The sequence below is a fragment of the Vigna umbellata genome, chromosome 9, assembly GCF_029865625.1.
Source record: "Vigna umbellata cultivar VRB3 chromosome 9, Vumbellata_1.0, whole genome shotgun sequence".
In the NCBI taxonomy this organism is placed as follows: Eukaryota; Viridiplantae; Streptophyta; class Magnoliopsida; order Fabales; family Fabaceae; genus Vigna; species Vigna umbellata.
This window is the reverse complement of record NC_142173.1, coordinates 37690269-37715447: the sequence shown is the minus strand read 5'-3', so window position 1 is coordinate 37715447 and position 25179 is coordinate 37690269. Positions and strand designations below refer to the sequence as shown.

The 25179-nt window shown below is 34.1% G+C and overlaps 7 protein-coding genes across 9 annotated transcripts; 3 read left to right on the top strand and 4 right to left on the bottom strand.

The window, feature by feature from the left end:
• Nucleotides 1-1133: 1133 nt before the first annotated feature.
• On the top strand, nucleotides 1134-2259 carry LOC148193446 (anaerobic nitrite reductase Hb2). Its single transcript, XM_088098865.1, has 4 exons — nucleotides 1134-1304; nucleotides 1403-1517; nucleotides 1636-1752; nucleotides 1887-2259. Exons 1-4 carry the CDS (start codon nucleotides 1195-1197, stop codon nucleotides 2025-2027), a joined length of 483 nt encoding a protein of 160 aa, XP_087954991.1. The 5' UTR covers nucleotides 1134-1194; the 3' UTR covers nucleotides 2028-2259.
• Nucleotides 2260-3656: 1397 nt separating this feature from the next.
• On the bottom strand, nucleotides 3657-4632 carry LOC148193445 (uncharacterized). The gene has a single exon (XM_088099548.1). It carries the CDS (start codon nucleotides 4543-4545, stop codon nucleotides 4120-4122), a length of 426 nt encoding a protein of 141 aa, XP_087955674.1. The 5' UTR covers nucleotides 4546-4632; the 3' UTR covers nucleotides 3657-4119.
• Nucleotides 4633-8466: 3834 nt separating this feature from the next.
• LOC148193444 (uncharacterized) lies at nucleotides 8467-9636 on the bottom strand. Its single transcript, XM_088099127.1, has one exon. The coding sequence runs from the start codon at nucleotides 9326-9328 to the stop codon at nucleotides 8603-8605; it is 726 nt and encodes a 241-aa protein (XP_087955253.1). The 5' UTR covers nucleotides 9329-9636; the 3' UTR covers nucleotides 8467-8602.
• Nucleotides 9637-11148: 1512 nt separating this feature from the next.
• LOC148193443 (uncharacterized) lies at nucleotides 11149-13024 on the top strand. The gene has a single exon (XM_088098950.1). It carries the CDS (start codon nucleotides 11306-11308, stop codon nucleotides 12767-12769), a length of 1464 nt encoding a protein of 487 aa, XP_087955076.1. The 5' UTR covers nucleotides 11149-11305; the 3' UTR covers nucleotides 12770-13024.
• Nucleotides 13025-13166: 142 nt separating this feature from the next.
• LOC148193442 (CASP-like protein 5C1) lies at nucleotides 13167-16008 on the bottom strand. 2 transcript variants are annotated; one of them, XM_088098952.1, is made up of 4 exons: nucleotides 15256-16008; nucleotides 14110-14242; nucleotides 13915-14018; nucleotides 13167-13657 (listed from the first exon to the last, which is right to left on the bottom strand). In XM_088098952.1, the coding sequence occupies exons 1-4, from the start codon at nucleotides 15468-15470 to the stop codon at nucleotides 13585-13587; spliced, it is 525 nt and encodes a 174-aa protein (XP_087955078.1). In that variant the 5' UTR covers nucleotides 15471-16008; the 3' UTR covers nucleotides 13167-13584. The 2 variants fall into 2 exon arrangements, with proteins under 2 accessions (XP_087955078.1, XP_087955077.1); XM_088098951.1 differs by lacking the exon at nucleotides 13167-13657 and having other exon boundaries at nucleotides 13663-14018; nucleotides 15256-16000.
• A 1213-nt stretch (nucleotides 16009-17221) lies between these two features.
• LOC148193441 (mitochondrial import receptor subunit TOM6 homolog) lies at nucleotides 17222-19049 on the bottom strand. The gene is made up of 2 exons (XM_088098346.1): nucleotides 18749-19049; nucleotides 17222-17414 (listed from the first exon to the last, which is right to left on the bottom strand). Exon 1 carries the CDS (start codon nucleotides 18932-18934, stop codon nucleotides 18770-18772), a length of 165 nt encoding a protein of 54 aa, XP_087954472.1. The 5' UTR covers nucleotides 18935-19049; the 3' UTR covers nucleotides 17222-17414; nucleotides 18749-18769.
• Nucleotides 19050-20569: 1520 nt separating this feature from the next.
• Nucleotides 20570-23826, top strand: LOC124821671 (RING-H2 finger protein ATL65). 2 transcript variants are annotated; one of them, XM_088098189.1, is made up of 2 exons: nucleotides 20570-22930; nucleotides 23285-23826. In XM_088098189.1, the coding sequence occupies exon 1, from the start codon at nucleotides 21081-21083 to the stop codon at nucleotides 22275-22277; it is 1197 nt and encodes a 398-aa protein (XP_087954315.1). In that variant the 5' UTR covers nucleotides 20570-21080; the 3' UTR covers nucleotides 22278-22930; nucleotides 23285-23826. The 2 variants fall into 2 exon arrangements, with proteins under 2 accessions (XP_087954315.1, XP_087954314.1); XM_088098188.1 differs by having other exon boundaries at nucleotides 20570-22971.
• Nucleotides 23827-25179: the final 1353 nt, after the last annotated feature.

Sequence of the window (25179 nt, the reverse complement as noted above, 5' to 3'; positions counted from 1 at the left end):
TATCCTCTGCCCAAAACTTTAAAATAATGATTAAAGAATTTTTTATTTTTAGTGATTGTTCTACTTTCTTATTTTTATTTAATATAAGACTTACACTTTGATTTCCAACCATGTTTTGTTAGAATTAAGAAATTGATTAATCTAAAATCAACTTTTGAGTTAAAATGACTTAACTAGTTTTTGTATAGAGAAAATGTTATATTGAGTTTTAATATTTTGCGTTAATCTTGTATTTTGCTCTATTTGAAGCAGAAATCTTAAAAACAGAAGTTTCTACTGATACACATAAAAAGCTATATTATTTATTTACCTATTTAAATCAACATAAAGCATTTTCGTGATACCTGCGTTTGTAGAGTTAACAACCATTATTGATGAAAATTTTAAACAAAGATTACTTTACTTCAAAAATGTTTGCTACAATAATTTTATTCAAAATCAATTTTACAAACTGAATAATAAACAAGTTGATAAATTTCTAATTTATAAAATTTGAGCTAATAAATCAGTTTGTTCAATCAGATGTGTATCGTAAATACAAAATTACATAAAAGAACTGAATTATATCAGTTGTGTGGTGTCTGGTCTCACGAGAATAAACTAATCAACCAGAATGCGCCGCCATAATTGCAGAAGAAAAAAAAACCGTAGTTGAGGTTGTACTCTTCATCTTTTGGTGTAGTTCTTAAAAGAAAACATGAAAGTTATAAGCAGTTATTATAATATGATCATAAGAGGAAAGAGATAAAAAAATAATGAAGCATATAAGCATAGAATAATTTGATTTGATCTCATCATGGCTTACGTAGGGCATGTTCAGACAAATCAATTCAAGTTCAAACTCAACTACACGATCATGTTGACCGATCAAAACCATGAAGCAGCCCCTGGTTTTTGTGCTCCTAGTATGCCACTTTGCAACCGTACATACCTTCAGATACACCACAAAAGTTGGCATCAACCAAATCTATCCACATATAATCCAAAAAATATGTTGTTTTGGATATATTTTTTACTATTCTGGAAAGCAAATGGACTAAGCAAACATGCAGTGGGAATGACTCCACGATGCAGTGAAAGGCCAACTTCGTTTCAATGAATCCCACTATAAAAGCTTTACCAAAGGAAGCCACAACATCAACAACTTCCACTGCAATCACAATCCTAAACAAATACCTTAGCATACCACACAACATGAACTCCATGGGAAAATGTTTCACGGAAGAGCAAGAAGCTCTGGTGGTGAAATCATGGAACGCGATGAAGAAGAATTCTGGGGAGTTGGGTCTCAAGTTTTTCTTGAAGTAAAGCTTCTTCCATTTTTTCAAACACTCTTGCTTACGTTTTAACTTTATCTCTTTCTCAAATCATTATTCAACTGATATGGCTTCAAACTTGGTAGAATATTTGAGATTGCTCCATCAGCTCAGAAATTGTTCTCATTCTTGAGAGATTCAACCGTTCCTTTGGAGCAAAACCCCAAGCTCAAGCCCCATGCAACGTCTGTCTTTGTAATGGTAAGCTGAAATTAAATTAGCACTGAACCAAATCTCCAGTTAATTATTAATTAAACTATTAATGTATTATAGATGCCATGTTTCTTGGTACCACTTCACTTTGTTCTTGTTATTGTAGACCTGTGATTCAGCAGTTCAACTGCGGAAAGCTGGGAAAGTCACTGTCAGAGAATCCACCTTGAAAAAATTAGGTGCTACCCATTTTAGAACTGGCGTTGCAAACGAGCATTTTGAGGTATATAATATAATCAACTTTCAATATAAGTATGGTTGACTAATTGAACATTGAAGTAAGTCTATATGTGGATAATACTTTTGTAGAAGAGTAATGTATGCAGTTGATTATATATTCTCTCTGGTTTTGTTAAGGTGACAAAGTTTGCACTTTTGGAGACCATAAAAGAAGCTGTACCTGAAATGTGGTCACCAGAGATGAAGAATGCATGGGCAGAAGCTTATGATCAGCTGGTGGATGCCATTAAATCTGAAATGAAACCACCCTCCTCTTAGACAAACAATTCCACACCTGAAGCTTTTCATTCCATCCCTCTGAAACTGAATAAACTTGATGACTGTTTGTGATAATAAAAGTGCTGAGTGTTGGTGCTTTTCTTTTGTGTGAATGCAATGTCGCTATTTAGAAGTTGCTAGGTAGGAAAGTAAGTGTGTAACATTAATGTAACAGTTCTGAAATTGAAGTTGTCTGAATGAATTATAGCTATTTGTGGCTTTGTTACATTTATTTGTTGTGTCTTCCCTGATGAAGGGATAGTAGTTTAGCAATGGAACTTCAGTGGGAGTTGATCATGATGTTTCTTGACATCTTTTTCCAACCCAAAACAGAGGAACAGTAACCATAACAAGCAAGTTTCTCTTTAATTAAATAACTTTCATTTTTCATTTCTTTCTCTCATTGTTTTTTATTAACCAAGCACATGTATGGGTGTCCCACATGTTAAAAATTTTGTAGAAACATTATCTCTATGTATCCTTCTTCTTTATTCTTGAAATAGAACCCATGTGTAACGAAAGATACATCATTTATCGAAAAAAATGTAGAAATTAATGTCTTTTAAATCTTCTAATTAAGCAATTTTAATTTTAATGTTTATTATTTTTGTTTATTTTAAGTCTTTATGATTGAAGTTGATATGTGAAAAAGGACTGGACAAATAAAATGTTACATCATCATAATATTATATCACATTACGTAGAAGTGTATATAAACAATGAAAAAAAGTGTTTTTTAAGGAAACTCACAACAAAATCAAATCATAAGACCTAAAAGTACCAAAATATAAACAGTATTTAGGTAATTAATGTCATGGAGACTAAATAATAAAACATTTAACCAACTTTTTTTTAATAAAAAAAAGTGTATTAAAGCATCTCTACAGAATAATGTGATCTCAATTAAGTGAGATATGTATGAAGCAACACACCTGAAAAAATTAAATAAAAACCCTAGTTCATGAGGAGGTGCATGTGCATCCAATATAACAAGTTCCCAGATAGAAAAGAAAGTCCTCTCTTTCATCTCATTCATTCAGAGAAAACAAACAATGTTCTGAAAACCTTCAGTGGGATCCACTGAAGTAATGTACATACAGACATACATGCACAGACTCTCAAGTCTGAACAGCAGGGGAAGCATTTGAGAATATAAGCATGTGATGTGTACCCATTTGTCCATGCATGTTTGTGCTTTTCTTTCTGTCTCTTATGCTACTCGAATCTGTTTATAATATTTATCATCATACAATTTCGTATGGATATTCAACCAGAATCCGAGGCTGAAACTTGATTCCAATTGTATGAATATATCTTGAATTGAAGAACTTTACCAATTAATAACCATCTAGGTCCACATAATTTGGAACATAGTTCTTCTGCTGGCTGCTTTTTCAACCCCTACATCTACTTTGAATAGAATGCAGTTCGTCAAATTTTAAATCTATGTGACGGAATCACTTACGTCATATATGTATACATACCTAACATACATAACAAGATTATTGTTTATGATATTGAGTGAGGAAATCGAACATGAATATTTCTTTCATCAATTAGAATATTATATGTATGGTCTTCTTTCATAAATAAATACAACAGACACGAACGAGTTTATTAAAACCATGATCATTGCAAAGTGCTAAAGCACAACAACTTAAATTCAATTATCTCAAGAAGCTGATGTACAGACATATAGACAACCCAATAGGTCAAAAAATTGAAGTCTAGATAACTATTTGACAAAAAATGATTATTAGCCAGAATAGGTTCTAGCATACAGATTTCATTTCTGGCTTATAATTATGAAGTCTCGTCCATTTCACATGAGTACTCTCCAGAGTAGGAATTGATCGATAATCTGGTCTTCGTCATCTTAATTCCCTTGAAAATGTTAACTTTCAATTCAACCATCATATGTAATTCTTCGTTGTATTTCATGAAATTTTCTGCAGAACTTCGAAACTGCCAGTCTGCAACATATCTAGCTTGTCTCTTGACTTCACCATCAACATCCAGCAGATAAATCCTCAGATTTCACAACACGTGTGAAGATATCACACATGCAATTTCCAAACCCACTTTCCAAAATCTAATGGGAATACCCCAGAGAAACGTTTGAAAGTGTAGGATGCGTACGGAATTTCTTTTGTGGATTAGCTTTCAAGATTGGGTAGTTAGGTGTTGCAGTTGAAGCTAGAGCTGCATTAGCCTTGATGGCCAGTGCCCCCAAGTCCTGAAGAGAGAGTGGAACACGGGATTTGGAAAGTGGTACGAGGAAGTATATGAGACCCAAGTGAAGGTCTTCCGTTGGAGACACAGGAAGCATTGGTGATCCAACATACATGGTTTCTGAGCAGCAGATGTAGCAATTTGGGTTCTCAGACAAGACATGCCATGCCTTAATTGGCTCCTTCAGTTGCTCCAACCTTCCATCTATTTTCACTATGTTCACCATGGATTGCCAACTCTGGTTTCCGCCTTTGACTGAGTATTCAGTAGATGTGCAGATTCCCATGCTGTTCTTCGTTCTTCCGTGCTAGAAACTTGGAGAAAAAGTGTTGTGGATACTAGTTTTTCTGTGAAGGAATTGGGGAGAGTTGGTGGTGGTATTTATAAGCAAAGAGGAAAAAGAGAAGAACTTGAACGAATGAGACATAATTGTTGGATTAATATTATTATAATAAGAAAAGTAATGCAAGAAAAGCACGGAAACTGATAGGAAGGTATATTAGTCTTGAACATGCTTCTTCGTAGCTTCCTTTGTACTGTGCAGATAACGAAACCTATGCACAGTTGTTATGTCGTGCGTAAGTGCTTTTGTCCTCGAAGGTTATGGTCCCGTTTTCCACATGTCGTCAAGGGAAACTAATCATGGCTTCAACGTCATCTTTTATTGTTCAACAACGACAGGAGAAAAAAATATCAGATTGGAGGTACAAAGTATAATTATTATTTTTTCTTGTAGTTCTTGTTTACAGACAAAAGTTTAGGTTAAAACTGCAGCACTTACGTAGGAAGGAGTAATTATAATAAAATTTGATTAGCATAAATCGAGGTTGTTTGGATTGAAGATTTGTGTTCTGGTTACATTGATGAGTTAGTGTTGTATAAAATGATATAGATGATAAAAAAAGTTACTATAGTATATATTATTGGTAATGATATGGGAAATAGTGTTGTTGGGAATAATTTCCTTGCAGATGAGGAAGATGAATGAACGGATGAGAGTGGTGAAAATGACCTGAAAAAAGAAAAGCATGTAAAGTTTGAAGTCTTGGAGAGTGTGTTTGTGTGTGTGGTTGGAAGCATCACTGAATTTTCTGTGATGATACGTATTTTGTTTTCACATGACTCCTAACATTGCATGGGTGAGAGCTTCTTTTTCATCAGAAATCATCTTTTTCCCATTACTGTTTCCACTTTCCACTGTTAGCATTCCCTTTTTTCCTCTCTTTTCTTCCATATTTGTATCATCTTCATCAATCATTAACAAGTTCTTTCACACAACATATAAAGCCATTATCAATCAATCAATATATATATATATATATATATATATATATATATATATATATATATTAAAAGTAAACAATAATAAGTTAAATAAATAATTTAGCTCGAATTTTTTTATATGTTAAAAATAATCAATCAAACAATAAGTTAATTAAAAAATCAATAAAACAAGTAAGTTATATAATTGATTTCATTAAGTCATTTAAAATTTACTATTATTACAGATTTATCATTTACTGCTAAAAATTGTAAAATAATAATTAAAACAGAAATCAAGTAAAAAAAAAATCAAAAGATATTTATCGATTGAAATTAATCAACTTATTTTATTTAATATAGTTAAATTAATTGTTTGGTTATGAAAAAAAAAGTTGTATTAAAGTTATTATTGTTATAGTATATTAAGATATAAAAATAGTGATTATCATTCTGTAATTATATCGTTCTTAATTTATTTCGTTTTATGAAAATAATTGGTTTTCAAAAAAAAAAACATTCTTGAATAAAGTGTGACTGTCTTAGTTATAAAAGCACTAATTTTCTGCTTTCTGAAGCAGTTTTAATTTTCCCATGCATCAAGAAAAATATAAATAAAATAAATTACATAAAATAAACTTATCTTTTATACAAATAAAATTTAAACGTGAAGTAAACCACATAAACTTCTCACTGTTAGTATAATTTTGTATCTAAATAAGTTAATAATTTAACAGTATTTTTCTTCGTTAAACAAGTTTATTTATATTATTTTAATGAAGATGGAATTAGATTATCAAGTCGTAATTAATTTTAAGAGTAATCTTATTTAAATGAAGATATTAGATGATGTGAGTTGATATTAGATAAACCTTCTGGATTTTGTAACATACAAATTTAAAATCTAAAAGGTGCATTTTTTTTATACTTAATTTATTTTTTAAAAGAAATAATCTTTCCCACAAAATTTCTCGACAGTCCTTTTAATTACGAATTTATTTTTTAAATTTCCTGCAAAATTATTTTTTATATTTTATTCAGAGGCGATTCAAAGAGAAATCTAAAGTAATTTAAGAATAAAATATATTTTTCTTAGAAGCTTAAAACAATTAGTATTAAAAGAAAAAATTAAACTTTTTTTAAGCATAAAGCAGTTAATACTTACAATAAAATATAATTTTTTTTTAGACCTTGTAAGGGTTTTATTAAACGATTTATAATAGAAGGAAAAGTAATTGAGATACATTATAATTCTTATGAATACTCTTCCTAGATGAAATTCTAGATGAAATTGAAAATTATCTAAAAGAGAAACTTAATCACAGGTCATCCGAAAAAAAAAGTCAACTAGTCATTATTGTTACTCGTTTCAGTACTAAGGCGACATTTCAACGAGAACATATGAACACAAAAAGGAATATTTGAAATTATTTCCAGCGTGTTTCTTTATAAACGCGGAAAGATAGAGAAAAAAACAAAAAATTACAAATTAAGTGCATAGATTGAGGATCTAAATAAGGAAAGAAAATAGACAAAAAGAAATAGAAACTACCTGGTAAACAAGAGATAATAAATTATGTCTTTCACATAATTTTGTTATTATTGTTAATACTATAATAAAATAAATAAATAAAATAAAAATAAAATTAACCTATAAAATTTTATACATTTTTTTAATTATATTAATATATAAAAATATTATTCTCTTATATCAATCAAATCATTTCCAAACCTTTTGTTCACTCTCTTTTCCACTTTTTCATCTCAACAACTTAACTTTATACTTTATTTTTCTTTTCAATCTAAAAAAGAACATTGAAATATAATTTATTTTAATATACTTTATTATTGATTTAATACAATATCTTTTGTTAGTATCATTACTTTTACAAACAATTCGTTTTTACACTCTTTCTTTAATTTAAATAAAGCATCATTTGAAAAAAAAAATCAATTTTTAAAAAATAAAAGTAATGTAAAATTTTTTAGTTAAAATATTTATGCGCATTAATAAAATCTATAACATATGTTAATTATATATTGTTTTTTCTTAAAAAATGACGAAATTACAGAACTTTAATTTCTAAAATAAATGTTTTCCAATTTAATGTTTTTAAAATAAACTATTATTTTGTTTATTACTTATAAATAATCTTAAATATATTTTTTAGTAACGATAAAATAACTATAAACTTAATCTATAACACGAGAAAAGTGACACATATTCCATTTTTGTGTGTGCATAATATAAAGAATTGATAAAAAAAAATCAAAATAATAACTAATTTTAAGAAATTGCAAGGAAAAAATTACAAGTAAAATTTGTTCCCTAAAGTATAGAAAAAGTACAGAAAATTGATGGAAAAAGTTAAGGACCAACATGAAGGGTGAAGAATAAGATTTAGAATTTTTGAAAAGTTAAAAGAATATTTTTGGGTTTTAAAATAAATAAATAAAGGGGGAGTATAAATAATGAAAGCCCTACTTGAGGTGGGTTCATTTCAAGTCCAGAGCAGCACATATAGGCCCAACAGGTTTCCGAATTGGACCTTCTCTTTGCAACAAAACTTAACTAGGGACTTCTTCCTGCACCCCATCGTTTTCTTCCTGCACCTTCAATGTTTTTATAATGGCCAAAAATCCCTTTTGACTTTGACTGGATTGTGGAGGAAGGGTGTAGGTTTTTGTCAGGTGTAATGGAGTCATACCGGAGTGCAAATTGTGGTGAAGGATATCAAGTCCGATGAGAAAGACCGAATTGCAGTTTACATAACGTTAATATAATTTTAACAGAAATTTAATGTTAATCTAATGAAAATATCTAATTAAATTATATTAATAGACTAAAAGATTAAATTAAACCAAATAAATATTAAAATCGAATTTGTTATAAGAATTAAAACATCAAAATAAAATTTTAGCCTAAATATAATAGAAGACAAGCAAATAGAGGATAAAAAACAGAGTCTATTCAGATTAACAACAGCATCGTCATCAGAACCACGATAAATTTAAAGCAGTGAAGTGAAGTTTACAACCTTAAAAGTTACTAAAGTGATAGACTATGTTCCCTGTCGTGGCCATCAAGCCCTTGACATGAAGGACCCCACAATGCCTGCAATGAGAGCCGTTGGATCTCCCAACACAGCTGATATCACAATCTGCACAGCCAAACCAGCAATTTCACAGCACTTCTTCACCTTCCCTTTACTCCTCCTACTGCTATGAGGAGTGTAGAGTGTGTTCCTCAGACTAGGAATGTTGCTATCAACATTCCTTCCTTTGCAGCGTCCGACATACACCTCGTGCCAATTCTCCACCAACATCTCCCTCACACACGCCACATGCAGATTGTAGTTCTTGCACTTCGATCTGTAACTCCAGCTACGCCCTTTTCTGCCACAACGGTGACAGGGTGAGCTAACTTTTCTGTACAAGTAAAGCTTCACTTCGCCATCATCAAGAACCATTGGTAGCTTGGCACAACAAGGGTGGAGGTCGAAGCCGCATGCTTTGCAGTGGTACACGAAGCCACTCACGTCCTTCTCGCATGCGTTGCAGTAACGGGGTGTGTCTCCTGGAGGTTTGGACATGAACTGGAAGGTGCATTTGGTGTAGAAAGGGTGGAACAAAGTGGGAGAGGTTATCATGGCACAGTGCATGTGAAGGTCGAAGTCACAGATGGAGCATTTGTAACGCGATCCTATGCCTACTTCCTTGCAGCCGTCACATTTGAAGGGGAATTCTGAGTACTCAAATCTCAGCTTGTGTTGTGGGTGGCTGAAATGGGATATCTCACTGTATTTCATGGTTGGTTGTGTATGAAATATCGTATACGAGGCTTTGATGTGATGAAAATGGAAAATGATGTAGCATGCGTTTTGACATTAAGGGTATTTATACGGGAGGGGGTGAGTGGTGTGGATTTCTGTTGCATGAGGGGTAATTAAAGACATTTGAGAGATCATAGTTTTCCTTTGAGTTTTGGGTTGAGTTTGGCTTATTGCAGAAGCAATTGAAAAGGAATTATGCCTCCTCCGAAGATGGTGGTGATGGTGTTAAATACAGACTTCATTGGAATCACCACGTCAACGGGAAGGAAAAGAGCTAGACATAAGGCATATTGTGCTGTGCCCACCACAGAATATATACCAGTTTTTATTTTTATTATTATCATTTATACTTTAGTTCACAGCCTAACCTGCTATAGTCTCTGCATAATTTAACAACTGCTTCATCACTAATTGGTTATCATGTTCTGCATGCAGATCAAGTACAAAATAAAATCAGTGTGTTTTATAACTTGTATAAAACATGAAGATAATATTGCAATCTAGGGACTTCTTTTTCAGTACATTACAGAATAAGAATTTTAGCATCTATCGAATTGGGTTGCAATGGAATTAATGTATTGCCTGGCAATATTTTAGTGTCTAAATGAGGTGGTTCAGATAACTTCGGTATTGATTGAAGTTTGGTCTGTGTTTTCAACGTACGCAAAGAATCAGAGGCTTTGTTTTGGATATATATAATTGAATTTGTTTAGGTGAAAGCTAAGGATGATTGAGAATCACGGGCACGCAGGCTTCTTCCTGATTGAAGTTATGAAACAAAAAGAAATGGAACTAGGGAATAAATGCCTTCTCATAATTATTAGTAGTTTCGAACCTTCTAATCTTGAGTCCACTCGGTTATAGCCAGGAAAGAAATTATGCTTGATTTAAAGTGTTATCCATTTGTGTCTTCACCAAGAATGCTAATGACCCATGATGCAATTTTGAGGAACTGATTCTGGGATAGTTCTTATACTTTAATATCTTTAGTACATGACAAGTTGGAGTATGAGGTTATGGGATTTTCTTAGCAAAGCATTACCATCACCAATTCATAAAGGCGTTTATTGGAAGCTGTACAGTGATTGAAACGTGTTACAATGTGATAGATGTTTCGGTGGTAGAGAAGAACTTATGCCACATACCCTTTGTCAATTGCATTGCTTCTTAGTTCGTGAGGAACAGATGCTAGCAGAATTATAACCAACCCAGTTGAACAATAATGACGAAATCCTACTTTGATCCTTTTTCTATCCTTTAATTTTTTGACCATTTTTCTTTTTGTTTCTTTTACCACCGAAACAAACATCTGGAATCTTTAGTTATTTTGTTGATAACTTTCTCTGTTCAATTCTGCTACAGCAATGGTACTAGCATGATCTTCATCTAAAGTGAAAGCTTAATATGATTCTTTTTCTGGTCTCTGTTATTGGTGCTGATCTATGTTTTGTCCTTCTCAACTATGAAATTATTCCTTCCAACTTCCCTCTTTAAGCCTTTCAAACTAACCACCTTCGGCAATAGATTAAAAAAAAAGTATCAACACTTCATAATATTAGAAAAAGGAAGTCCCAAGGCCTAAGCAATTTAAGATAAAAGAAGACTACTGATTAGTGTTTTGCTTCAGCTTTTTGGTCAAAGCATCTGCTTTTGGTTTCACATCCATGTTTAATTAGGGAAATTTGATTCCCATTAGAACACAAGATCTTCACAAACTGGTAGTAATTATTGATTTTTTTTGCTGCTGCTAAAGAAAGTCTTCTACTTCCATAAAGCTTAGTTTTTTTATCCTTTTCTTATTCCAATCATTGCCCATTCAATAAATTTGTTACTTGCTGCAGTGAATGCCTCTACTGGATCTATATAATAGTTTTACTTTTTCCCCAAATAAAATAACTAAAATAAAAATGACATCTTTTTTATGGAAAACGATTTTTCAGATCAGAGAAGAGAATGGCGATTCAAGTCCTTGAACAGTTTTCGCAAACACTGAGACCCAAAGCATGGGCTCTGTTTTTTTCTTCATCTTGTTCAAACCATGACTCCCAGAGTTTAGTAAAAAACGTGGTTACAATCCTTATCAATCACCGTTCCAAGCCACGGTGGAGCAATCTCCGTTCGGCGTGTCCCAACGGCATAGACCCCCATGAGTTTTCCCAAATTACCCTCCACCTCAAGAACAAACCCCAACTCGCCCTTCGCTTCTTCTTATGGACCAAATCCAAATCCCTCTGCCACCACAACCTCGCCTCTTACGCTTCCATCGTCCACCTCCTTGCGCGCGCGCGCCTCTCCTCACACGCTTACCACCTCATCCGAACGGCACTTCGCGTTTCCGACCAAACCGACGACCTAAATTGTCGTTTTGCCTCGCCGTCTCTGAACCTTTTCGAAACCCTCGTTAAGACCTATCGGGATTCTGGCTCCGCTCCCTTCGTCTTCGATTTGTTGATCAAGGCGTGTTTGGATTCCAGAAAGGTTGACCCTTCTATTGAGATCGTTAGAATGTTGCTCTCTCGCGGGATTAGCCCTAAAGTTAGCACCTTGAATTCTTTGATTACTGGGGTTTGTAGAAGTCGAGGGGTGGATGCAGGGTATGCAATTTACCGCGAGTTCTTTCGGTTGGATGAGGAAAAGAATGAAATTTCGAGAAGGGGTTGTGGTTTAAGAGTCACACCCAACGTCCATACTTATAATGAGTTGATGCTGTGCTGTTACCAAGATGGTTTGGTGGAAAGGATGGAGGAACTTTGGCATGAAATGAGAAGTAACTGTAAACCCAATGCTTATAGCTATAGTGTGTTGATGGCCGCTTTTTGTGAGGAAGGGAGGATGGGGTATGCACAAAAGTTGTGGGAAGAAATGAAAAATGAGAAAATGGAGCCTGATGTTGTTAGTTATAATACTATTATTGGTGGGTTTTGCAAGATTGGAGATGTTGTTAGGGCTGAAGAGTTTTTCAGGGAGATGGAATTGGCAAGTGTTGAAGCCACTGCTTCAACTTATGAGCATCTTGTGAAGGGATATTTCAGTGTTGGGGATGTTGATTCAGCTGTTCTGGTTTATGAGGATATGTCTAGGAGGGATTTAAGGCCTGATGCTTCAACCCTTGACATGATGGTTAGGTTACTTTGCGGTAAGGGTAGGGTTCAGGAAGCTCTGGAGTTTGTGAGGCGCGCAGTTAGTAAATTTGATTTAATTCCAAGGGAAAAGAGTTATGAGGTGTTGATAAAGGGACTGTGTTTTGAGGGGAGAATGGAAGAAGCGTTGAAGCTTCAGGCAGAGATGGTAGGAAAAGGTTTCCAACCGAAATCTGAAGTTTATGGTGCTTTTGTTGATGGATACATTCGACAAGGGAACGAAGAAATGACAAGAGCTCTGAGGAAGGAAATGCTCCAAAATGGGATACAGAGCTAAATGAACAATAACTTTAGTAGTTTGCCTCATCCAGTGAAAATGATTTTCTAGTAAGGTTTTGAGGCCATCAATGAAAGAACTATATCCTGATCTGTTTTTGTTCTCAGGCTCCATTCATAATGGCGGTTCTTTATCGATAATCAGTTTGCCAAAAACTGACTGCTATAATTTTGACCGATATCCATATTCTGTATAATTGAATGTGCTATTTACTTTTTATCTTTAATTGAAAATTTCAATTATATGCTGTTTCAAGATTGGTCAAGACATAAACCTTTAGCAGTTCACAATCATATAATAATTTCTCGAACTTAATATAGATGGCATCATTCCCCGAAACAACGCAGCCAATTAAACTCAAGTCTTGCACACTTTCTATGAAGTTTTGTTCTTAGCGAATCGGATGCAGTTAACTCCATTAACTTGTGTATATTCCCACGGTTTTGAATGTCAAAAGCTGGAATTTTTAATGGTACATATCAGGACACACTGGCTTGATAAAAACCAGTATACTCGTGTCAGTAGTACTTCAATTTAATGTGTTCAATTCTGAAGCTTGCTTTGGTGTTTTTATAAAAGTAAATGAAGAAGAAAGGCCATATTTGTGATCTGGTTTCAGTTCAGGATGAAGCTGTACTTCGAAAATTTAACTGTTTATTTTGTTTGTTGGTTCTGTATATCACCGCAAATTCTCAACAAGGCCACCAGAGGACTCGGGGGCAAGTGTTGATGGTGAAATACATGATAAGTGTTCAACTCCTGTACGGGGAAGGGAATTACCAAACAGCAGAACTGCAGTGTGCCATCTTTACATGTTAGTATTTTACAATCTTGTATCTGCTATGAAGTTGAGCGTGACATTCATTGGACTCAAGGGGTACTTTGCTCCTGTGTAAAGTTTAACATTTAGCTTCTTTGGAACTTCTCCAAACAAACTTTTGTAGTTATAAATATACATCATTTAAAATCCTGCACCGGGTATTTTACATGACAGAGGAAATTGCATAACAAATAATGATTAATCTAATGATTTTACAGGGGAAGTAAATGAGAATCACAAAGAGGGTAATAGCCAAAGGTTAAATAGAGAGGATGCCAAAGATAGAAACCATGACAAGAAGGCCATAATTGCAGATATCCTGTACCTGCTGCAGAGCTTTGGAGGGCAAAAAGAGCCGTGAGTGTTGAGCAGAAGATCCACAACACTAGCTGTTGAGGAAGCTGCTGCTAGTGTGAGGGTTGATAGTACCTATAGCAAAAGAACTGAAGTCACGAACAGATGGTTGCCATTATCTATCTACATCAACTGATACATAGCACCTGGATCAGAAACTACATACCCAATCTCCCACAACAATAATCAGCAGAATTCCTGGTTGACGAATGGGGCATTTGAGCAGAATCGAATATCCATCTACTAGTGCTAATGTGAAACTCCACGGTATGACCAACCCCATAATTGTAACCAAATAGCTTGGACATGGATAGTAAACACAAAAATAAACCAGTTGATTAACAGAAGAATCAACAAATTCGATTGTACTAATGATGTCTGCTCAGCCCCTAGCATTTAAGTGATGCAAATAACAGAAGCAGGATATTTAACAGATATAAGAGAATATTATCAATAAAAGGTTCAAATGTGCTGACAACCTGAACTGCGGCTTTGTTGTGTAAGTGGAGAGACAAGAGAAAAAGTAATTCCAGTAAAACGTAGGATTTTGTAGTCAAAAACCTTCCGTAAAAAACTAATAAAACGACTTTCTAGCTGAAATTATTTGCTCTCCAGGAGAAAACATTATTATAATTTCAGAATAAATTTTAGACATATAGAGTCCTACACTCTTGTGTTGTTTCCCACTAATTGGATCAACAAAGATCACTCTGATGCCAATTCATTGTACTGACAAGTTCTTGACACTATAGGTGAACAGAGTTTTTCTGCTAATTCATTAGATCATTCTATAGAATACAGGTTTTTATTAGCAAATTGTTCGTATTAAAGAAATGTCAATAGAACAATGAAATGCAGCATCCTTCTGTTTCATCGCTCGGAGCAAAACAACAGTCAAAGGGTGTAGGAAATTTAAAGGTAAATAATTGAATCCTCTCAGCCAGTCTATAGAGAAATGACATCGCTACAGTGAAGCTACCTGTTCTTAATGAGTTGAATTGTCTAATCCTAGAGGGACATTACTTAGGAGTTAATCATTTGTAAAATATTCACCAGTATCATCCTTGGCCTCAAATAAATCACCTTTTTTCTATTCTAGAGCTCAAACTCAGTGCTAGATTATCTAGAATAACATATATATGGAAGAAAACGGTAGAGAAGCTAAAACATTGCATGCAGAATGTCAGGGAGAAATCCTTTTAGAAAATCAAGCCAGAAAAACCAGAGCAACATAGTGGCAAACATCAACTACCCTTTGAGATCAGAATAACAGCAAAGCGAGGGGTGCAAGTAAAAGATAAATGAAAGGTACCAGAAAGCCGTGTAGCTGTAGAATTCAACCCCAAAAGACATGAAGAGAAGGGAAGCAGATGAGAACATGGTCTGGCCCATTCTCAGACTGAAGCTAGCGGTTGTGCCCAAGGAACCAGGTACTTCATCCATTAACTCAGTGCATGGGATGTACAAATACTGTACAAAATCTCTATTTATGGACTTTCCTCTATCATATTTGTTCTTCAAGATCATACCAAACTCGTCTTGTGATCATTGTTTACTTCTTTCAGCTGAAACCATCTAGTGGTACAAAAACATTCTCTAAAGTAGATAAGATCTCACAACTCCCAAGCTTTTATGAAATTCTTGGCCCCTTATCTCCCCTTGTGTCGAGATTGAAACAAGCCAAGGAAGAAAAGAAAGAAAATCCAATATTTAATAAGCACGTGGGTTGCTCTTTATGACAACGAAAACCTTTCTCTTCCAAATAGAAACTTCAAGATAGAATTCCGGCAAGTTTATGTTAGGTGCAAGTTTGGACTATGTGCATAGACTTTTTCTGTCTGCTGATTGAACAATAATGCTGTTGTTTTAATTAAGATGATGGTGTTGACACATGGGCTACTTCGCGGTTCGGTGCCGCTAAATATTTGAGGCTCCTTTGACAGGACTTCAAATGGGATGAGTTCTAACTCTTCTGTTTATAGCAGAACAGAAACGTTTTTGCCTTCTCCACTCTGGCCTCATCATGATGGAAAGAAGAGTAAAATATTTTGAGATACATTCAAAAGGGTTATCAAAAGATGCTTTTTCTTTGCTTAAAGATTTGGTTCTTTTTTCCATTTGAAAATTTTGTTATATTATTTTGTATGGTTTTGAACCGTCGTTAGTCTTTCTTAATAGGGACCAGACAAGACAAGAGATGCATCTGTGTCCAAAATGAATTTATGAATGGAATGACTAGCGGCAGATTGTGTGCCAGTGCTTTCTAAAGAGGGAACTCAGATTCGCCAATTGTCAAACTAGTATTGACCCCATTTTCATTGGAAAATGATGTTATCATGTGATGCAAGTGCTAGTGGAGTAACTTAGAATGATGGGACAAAAACCTATAAGGACACTCAATTCTGTACCTTTTTGTGATCAACTCACTTTCTTTAGTCTCACTTTAGCTTCATAACTTCTGAAACTTTATTTTTTAGGTGATGAACAAAAGGGTACAAAACTAGTGCAACATCTCAATATGGGCAAGGAGACTTGAGCCTTCAAATTTCTCTTAACTGCAACTGAGTTACTTTCATTTTGATTTGGTTGAATGCTACAGTGAAAACAAGAACGTTCCTTCTCTCACACAAGTTCAACCGTCAATTATTTATCTACTCTTCAGGTCATGTTTATTTTTTTTTTCTCCATTAATTTTTACCTCACTAAAAAAAACTTATATTTTTTTAAGTTTCATATTATCATAAAATTATTAATTTATAATATAATATATTATAATTATTTAAAATATGTATATTATTATGTTTTCACGCTAATTAATAATAATAGCAATAATTATATGATAAAAAAAATATATTAAAATCCAGTTAATAATAGACTTTAGTTTACTTTTGACGAAACAAATTATAAGCAGAAGGAATGTCAAATTTCTATCTTCAAAGAATATTTTCTATTTTGTGATTAAAAAATATAAACAAATGTTCGTCAACTTTTGTATTTTAATATAGAACTACTAAAATGATTTCGTCTGGCAAGAACGACAATAATCATTAAATGTAATTTTATAACTATTTTTATAACATTTGATCTTGTAGCTTTCGTTTTCTCAATTTAAGCATAATTCACTTTTAAAACGAAAAGTTAATTGGAAAGAATAATTCCATACTATTATTATAATTTATTACAAAATATATTTCTTGAAACATTATTCTTGCAGACCAGTAAAAGCATATATTTAACTTAAAACCATCCTTCACCTGTCACGTTTTTCGTAGAATCAATTATAAAAATATAATTGATTATTGAATTTGTATATTTTCTCACCAGTAATCCAAACAAACTTACATTCCAAATACAAAAAGGAAATGTAATTAAACTAAAAATACCATCCTGGCCTCAATTTCAAGAGTTATATAACAACATTACTCCATGATTGTCTCGAGCCCCAGGACCCGTCCTACTCCTCAAGATGCGCTGCAATAAAAAAATTGTCAATATGTCAGCATGTAAAGCATTCAAACGGGGAAATGGCACCCGTGAGCTTATCATTTATCTGTTCACTTAGAATTAAAATAAGCAAATAAAGTAAATCAATGCCATGAACTTATACAGCAGTACAGAGGTAGAAATGGAAGACAGACAGAACTGGATTTCTTTGTGTTAAAGGACAGCGGAAAAAGCCATATTAAATAGAAATGTTCAGGTCAACGCCATAAAGGAATAACCTTTCTGCTAAAACGTCACAATTCAAAGAAATTATAGATTAGTGAGTTTAGCGATACACAAAAAATAGGTATTGCAAGAGCCATACACCTCCTGAGACATAATTTGATACTTCTGCATTGTTTCAGTAAAAGTTTATCTTAAAAAGCAGCACAAAAACACAATACAGGAATTTTACCACCTTTGAAACTACCAGTCTATGTATGGCATATCCTTCCTTATCTTATATACCAAGAAAAACCCAATCACTTGCCACTTAAGTATGCAACAGTTAATTTTAGAAGTCATACCAATTATCAATTTTGATGATCAATGCTTAATAAAAATATAAACCCCATAAAAAATATGTCCTTATTGTAAACGTGAAATCAAATATGTGGTTTTCAACAATATTAATTTTCTTTAGAAATGAAACAGAGCGAGACACAGTTAAGAGAGGCCAAAATTTAGTCCTCATCCAAAATTCTATTCATCATATTACCAAACCATCTTTCACTAAACCAATACTAACTTTATCATTAGAACTCCACTTTTATTTCAGATTGATCTCAACCATGGAAACCAATAAATTAACAATGCAGATATTACACAAGCAGGTATGATATGAGTAATAAGTTTTGTGCTCTATAACAAAATGCAACAATTAGTAGAAAAAACAGCACAATGGTTCAAGATGCAAATACCACCAAAAAAAAAAAGAACTCGTTTGCTATCATTATTTTCATCCAAATTACTGCAACAAATGTTATAAATTTGTGATTTGATTGCAGAACAGTTCCCTACCACACAGTTCCCTACCACACAGCATATATTGCTTCTTAAACTGCAATGGCTGTGGGGAAACAAAGGTCAATGTGTTTTAAGGGAGAAAATTTTTATGAAATAGTCCAGTGTGCTTGGGTTTTCAATGTCAAGGGAAAACACAATAAATTCGATAGATTAACATCTTCCCCCAATAATATGTTAATTTAACATTTTTAATGAAGTTCCCAAATTTTTTCACTAGAACGGAGACCCAGTTCACAAAATACAACAGTGAGTTGCAGAAACTGTTAATGTAAATTGAAAGTAGACGATGAATGTACCAGGCGAGGAAGATCGAGAAGTTAAAGCTCGAGCTTGAGTTCTTCTTTCTCGCCACTGAGAAAATGCAGAACGTACGGGGTGACTCGAATAACAACAACCCATGCGCCGAACATGGCAACATGAGACTTCAGCTGCTTCAGTGCTGCAGCTTTGTCTGGCTTCCGCATGAACATCCCTGGAAACATGATGCCTTTTCCAATCTGATCAAGCTTAAACCCTAATTCTCAATCTTCTATTCTCTTCTCTTCTGATTAGGGTTTCTCTATTGCGACCTCTCTCTTCAAGGTTTTTCCGCCTTTGCTAACCAATAGCTCTATTGGTCCAATGGGTATATACAGCCCATTCAATGGGCCCATTGGGCCATTCAACCCTTTTCTTTTCAATTGTAATTGGTATTTTAGTTTGTACAAAATAAATTTTAAATTCTGTGCAACTATTTCTTTTTAATTGGAAGATTAGGAAAATCATTTTCAAATCACGAGGGACTAAGAAATACATTTTAAATTCAGGACCAAACAAGATTTGAGTTCAATTTGACACTAAAACATCTACTGAAATCTGTGTAATAGAAACCGACATACTCTATTAACCAGGTTTAAAATGTTCATAACATTATTAATTATTATTATTATTATTGTAAATTATTAGAAACTAAAATAAAACATTAAATTTATGAAAATATTTTTCATTAACCGAAGATATGGTTAGTTTGTTTCACTCTTATTCAACTCTTATATTCCATTACAGTGTTCATTATTGTTTTTTCTTTGAAAGTATTGAAAATTTACAATCCATAATTTTATTAATTTTAACAGTGTGTATATAATAAAATACTATTTGAAAATATAATTTTCTCAACGAAATTATATTATCAAATATTATTTAGTATGTAATTGTTTACTAGTATGATAAGTAATAAATAAGACTATATCTTTGTTGGTAAAATCTACATGTATATTTTATTTTTCTTGAACTAAATAAATTTATCATAGGAGATAAAATTTTGCCTCTAGTTATGCAATATGACTTTATATTTTAACTCGATATTGAAATTTGATTTTCTTAAAAAAGTTAAATTACAGAGTATAAGTAATTTGTTAAATTATAAAGATTTGATTTAATGTTTATACTTAAAATGGGGAAAGCCTTTGGTTTTTCTGCATAAATTTGGGCGAATAAAAAAGTGAAAAATTGATATTCTAACTCCCATGGTCAGCTGATACAGTGAGAAAATGATAAATTCGTAAAATAAGCAATGCATATTGTTATGTAGTAAGGATATTTATGTAATAACATAAATATCTTAGATATTTTTAGACAGTTAAAATATCAGTCAAAGCCACTAACCACACTTTTAGGTAAGGTGGTTATTTTTATTTTGCTTATAAATACAGTAACAGGGCCAAGGTCCAGGTACGTTCTCTTTATGCTCTAAAGATCCTGAATAATATTTCAGAGCAGTATCCAATTACTCTCTTCTGAACTTCAGCTCCATAACTCATATCTGACTTGAGCGTCGGAGTATCTTTGCAGGTACCTCCACGCAGGAAAATGTATACCGAAACACATATCTTTAAATAAGAAATGTTTCAGCAAGGTTTAATTTATCATGTCTGACAAAATTTATTGTGTCCTCCTTCAACAAATATACATTATATTATTCCAGTTTTATAAATTAATAATGTTTCAATATTATTAAAATTAGTCCAAGAATACTTCTCTAATTTACTATATTATCCCATTAGTTTATTTTGTTTTATAAAATTTACTATAATTTTACTTATTTTTCTAATTTGGTGGGATCCACATAACATTAACGAAATTTAGTAATCGATTGCAGTGGGATGAGAAAAGATGGAAGTGTTGGTGGTTGATAGCACTGCTTGATAACCATACGGTGTCCGAGAGGAGAGTGTATTGTATCCTGCTTCGCACATACAGAACGTAGAAGTGGGGGAATCCATTAAGCACTCATGACAGGGCAAATTGATGACGTGTAAAGAAAGGAAAGTGAGAGGATAGCGTAGAAGAGTGGGGAGAAGCACAGGAGAAGAAAACCGTTGGCCTCAACTTCACCAAATTACACGTGTCTCCATGGAGCAGAGCAGCCACGACCATAGTCGCAAGTGAGTTAGTGAGTGCGAGAAAAAGGCAAAATGAAGATAAAAATATTAAAAAAGAAAAGAAAAAAACAGAAGCGCAGAAGCACGGTCAACGTTTGTATGTGGTGTTTGCATTAAACCCAATTGCACAGTTTTCTCTTTCACTCTATTTTCAACAACTAAAACCCTATTCTTCTCTTCTTCTTCTTCCATTTTCATCACCATCTCTATGATGCCTCCTTCTCAGCCACCCCATTGGGCCCCATCACCATCTCCGTCTGCATCTCCGACCCCAACGCCCACACCAATACTCAACAAATCATTCCTACCACCGCCGTCCAATACGCCGGCGGTTGACTTCAGCCCCCCACTCATAGCAATGGTCGTTGTCGTCGCCGCCGCCTTTCTCGTCGTAACCTACTCTCGTCTCATCGCGCGCCACCTCAGGCCTCCTATCCACCGCCTCCTACACCGCTTCCGCCGCCGGCGATTCCCCCCGTCTTCCGTTGGCGACCTCGAGTCCTTACCCTACGAGTCTCCCTTTGACGGTCCCCGCGTATTCTCTCCATACGGTTTAGACGAAACGGTGATTAAAACGATACCGTTTTCGCTGTACACCGCGAAATACGACGCTCGTTTCGAAGAGTCTCGCAACGACTGCGCCGTTTGCTTGCTGGAATTCGAAGACGAAGATTACGTGAGAACTCTTCCCGTTTGTTCACACACGTTCCACGTGGACTGCATCGACGCGTGGCTTCGCTCGCACGCTAACTGCCCTCTCTGCCGCGCAGGTGTCCTCTGCGCCGATTCGCCTTTCACTCCTATGATGGCCGCAAGAATCCGACCGAGCCTCGACGACGACACAATTCTTCACCGCATCAGCTTAGACCCTCTCATCGACCCCCCACCGCCTGTGGCAATATCGTCCGTGCCGGAGATAACACCCTGCATCGACGAACAATCTCCGAGGAGGAACCAGAACCACGCGAACGTCAACTCAGAAGATTGTTTTAGGGATTTTCTGCTGAAGAGATCTTATTCGTTTGGATTTGAACGGAGTGTCGCGTCGGAGAGGATGGTGATGGAAGCCACCACTGCGTCGCCATGGCGATACCGAAGAGGGAGTAATAGTTTCTGGAGCAAGAGGCCTTCGCCGTTTGGTTCTTTGGGGAAACCAAGGGTGTTTTCGTTTCGGTATTACAGAGGGATGAAATCACCGTTCTTCAGGCGGAGGGGATTCTTCCCGCTGTCGGAGTCCAGCGTGAGGTACGGCGGCGGCGGGAGCTCGTCGCGGCGGAGCAAGTCGATTGCAAGCCCAATGTTTCTTCGGTCGTCGGGTCTGGCAGCGGCGGCTTTCTCGTCGAGCCGGCTGAGGTGCGGGGATCCCGAGGCGCTGCTGTCGCCCGAGAGATTTAACCGGAGGTGATGCAAGGAAGGTAAAAACAAAGGTTGGAGATTTTGTCGAGAAGTGAAAATGGGCGGCAAGAGGACACGTGGCGGAAGTTGATTGGTGGATGGGGGTGGAAGTTCGATCGGAGATGGGTGGAGAGTGGCGGTGTGGGTCAGGTCAAGGAGGAATTAAATGGAGGTGGTCGCATGCGGTTTAATTTAATGAGACGGTCTGGCAATTTGTAGAGAGTCATTAATGGATGGTAGGAAGAGCATTAATGGGAGAGAGAGAAGTAAGACATTTGATGGTGATAAGGGAGAAGAAGAAAGAGTGGTTTTCTCTCTCCCTATATTTATATATCTATTATTCTCTGTGCCTATGCTCAGACAGTGTGGTGGGGAGAGAGGGTTTTAAAAGAGGAAGGTCATAAATGAGCAGAGGATTGGATAGAGGTTGGGGAATGGCATGCAGTACTACTATTATTACTACTACTTCTTCTACTCATTTACCAGCTGAATAGGGTTTTGGCAAATGCCTTGTCTTGCACTTTCTTTATGGCACCGACTGAATCCCCCATGTGAATCCATTGAAGATGATGCAAAACACACATTAATATGAGTTATGGTCTGACCTAGCTCACTCTGTATAGGTTTATGCCCACAGAAGCAAGGCATTTATTGTCGCATTGGGTATGCTGACAAGCAACATTGCTCCGTTCGTTTTAGTTTTAGTGCGTGACTCTGCTGTGAATTCTTTCATCGTCAGATAATTAATGCCATTTATAAGATTTTGAATTTGGAATCTTTTGTGATCAATGCTCTTTCAACTTTTTTATTTTTCAACTCATGGGGGAATTCGCCAACATATACTACATACTCACCTTTTTTTCCAAAAACAAATACCCTGCTGCTATCTTCTTGTAAATATTGTCTTTCTACCAAAACAACAAACACTTTTTTTTTACTTCCCTCTTACTGCCTTAAACACCCTCCTAATCTATATATGTAAATTTGATATTTGCTGTAAATTTCTCTGTTTACCAGATTTTTCATCCAGTTCATCTCAGAGTGTGTGATCTCCATGAATCCATTATTTTCTTCTTTTGACAAAGTAGATCTAAAGACATACACTATAGTCCACCTTTGGCATTTTGGGAACCAACACTGGTAGTAGCATTCTTTTTTATGTCTTTTCCTTTGACCCATAATTAGCAATACTTGTTAACCTCTGTAGCTATCATGAACAGACAACACAGTTACTGTTAACTTCACAATCTGTCTTCAAGCCCAAACCAACTCTTCCGTGAGCTGAAACTGTACAATCCGGCCCAGTAGATTTCAAGTTGGTCCAATCACTCACAGCATACGTGGCCCCGAAAAGGATATGTAATTCATCTGAGACATGCATTGACACCAAGTTAAGAGGTTGTATTATCAGAATTCTGTAATATATGTCTGTAGTGGTCACATGCAGTATTAATCTTGCAGAAAACATTAAAGCTAGCGCAAGAAGTTAGGTGTGGATTTTATTCTGTATAATTTAGATCATCTCACTTGAACGCTCAAATATTCAATTATTTTATACCGACTCGGCCTAATCTGCATTAATCTGTTTTTAGTATGAGCAAAAATGTTTGTTCTGCTATGTAGTATTGGAAAGTTTGAGAATTGACATAGATGTTTGATAAAGGGTCCACAACATCATGTGCTTGGCAATAATGAATATACTATCAAGTTAAAAGCATAGGTTTAGATTTCAAGAAAATGCATGCATTCCTATCTAATGTACGTGAAGGTAGGCCAGTGTCCACTTTCTCACAAGCTCAAATTCAGAGACAAATATATCTTCTGATTATTGAAAATTTAAGGTTACATTAATTTTATATGTTATGTTTTAAATTACAATAATAATAATAATTAAAGTAATAACTAATAATAAATTATCAAAATATTGTGTATATATTAATTTAAATTATTATTAAATATTTTTTATAATGATTTCATGTAATTAATGTGTTAAGTTTGAAATAGATAAATAAATAATTTTGTATAAAAAGAGTCATCGTATATTATCTATAATAAATAATTAAACTTTTATTTCTAATAAATGATTTAATTTTTCAAATAAGAATAGCATATCAGAATGCATAGTGTGACGTTAAAAACAACCGTAGCTATATATTCCTTCTTTATACTATATTCTTTCTCTTCGATTTATTTCAGATGCAAATATAATTTATAATTGGTTAAAAAAAATGTAGGATTACAAAATAATGTGTAATGAACTTGTTTTATCAGTCTAAACTATTTAATTAAATTTGGGTTGATTATTTTGGTCATCACGTTTCTATAAAATAAATTATATTTTCAAAATTGTAATTTTATATAATTTGTAATTAAAATGATTCTAATTTTGAAATAGGACAGAATGAAATCAATAATACATTATGAATGAATTTTATAACATTATATTTTTACTTAGAGTATTAAATATGATTATACTTATTTTATTTGACAACATTTCATGTTTTTAGATAGAGTTGATTTGGGAATATCCAGTCCCATTTCATATTCTGTGAATTTAACTCTATTATACTGTTTAATGCAAATTTAGCGTTGAGTTTAATTTATGGTGAGAAAAAATAACTAAAATCTTAATTATTCAATAGTTATACACTTTTGCAATTTAAGAAAACTATTAAAATTAAATTTAAATATACTTTTGAAAAAAAGTGAAAAAATACATAAGTAAAAATAAAAATTATAATTAATATTCTTTAACTATAAGTATAAGGAAAATTTTATTTGAAAATAACTTTTAATAATTATTAAAGTTTCAGTGGGCATATTATTAAAAAAATCATAACACAGTTAGTATATATTATTCATTCATTATTATATAAAGAAATTTTTTACATATATAGATTAACTTTTACTAA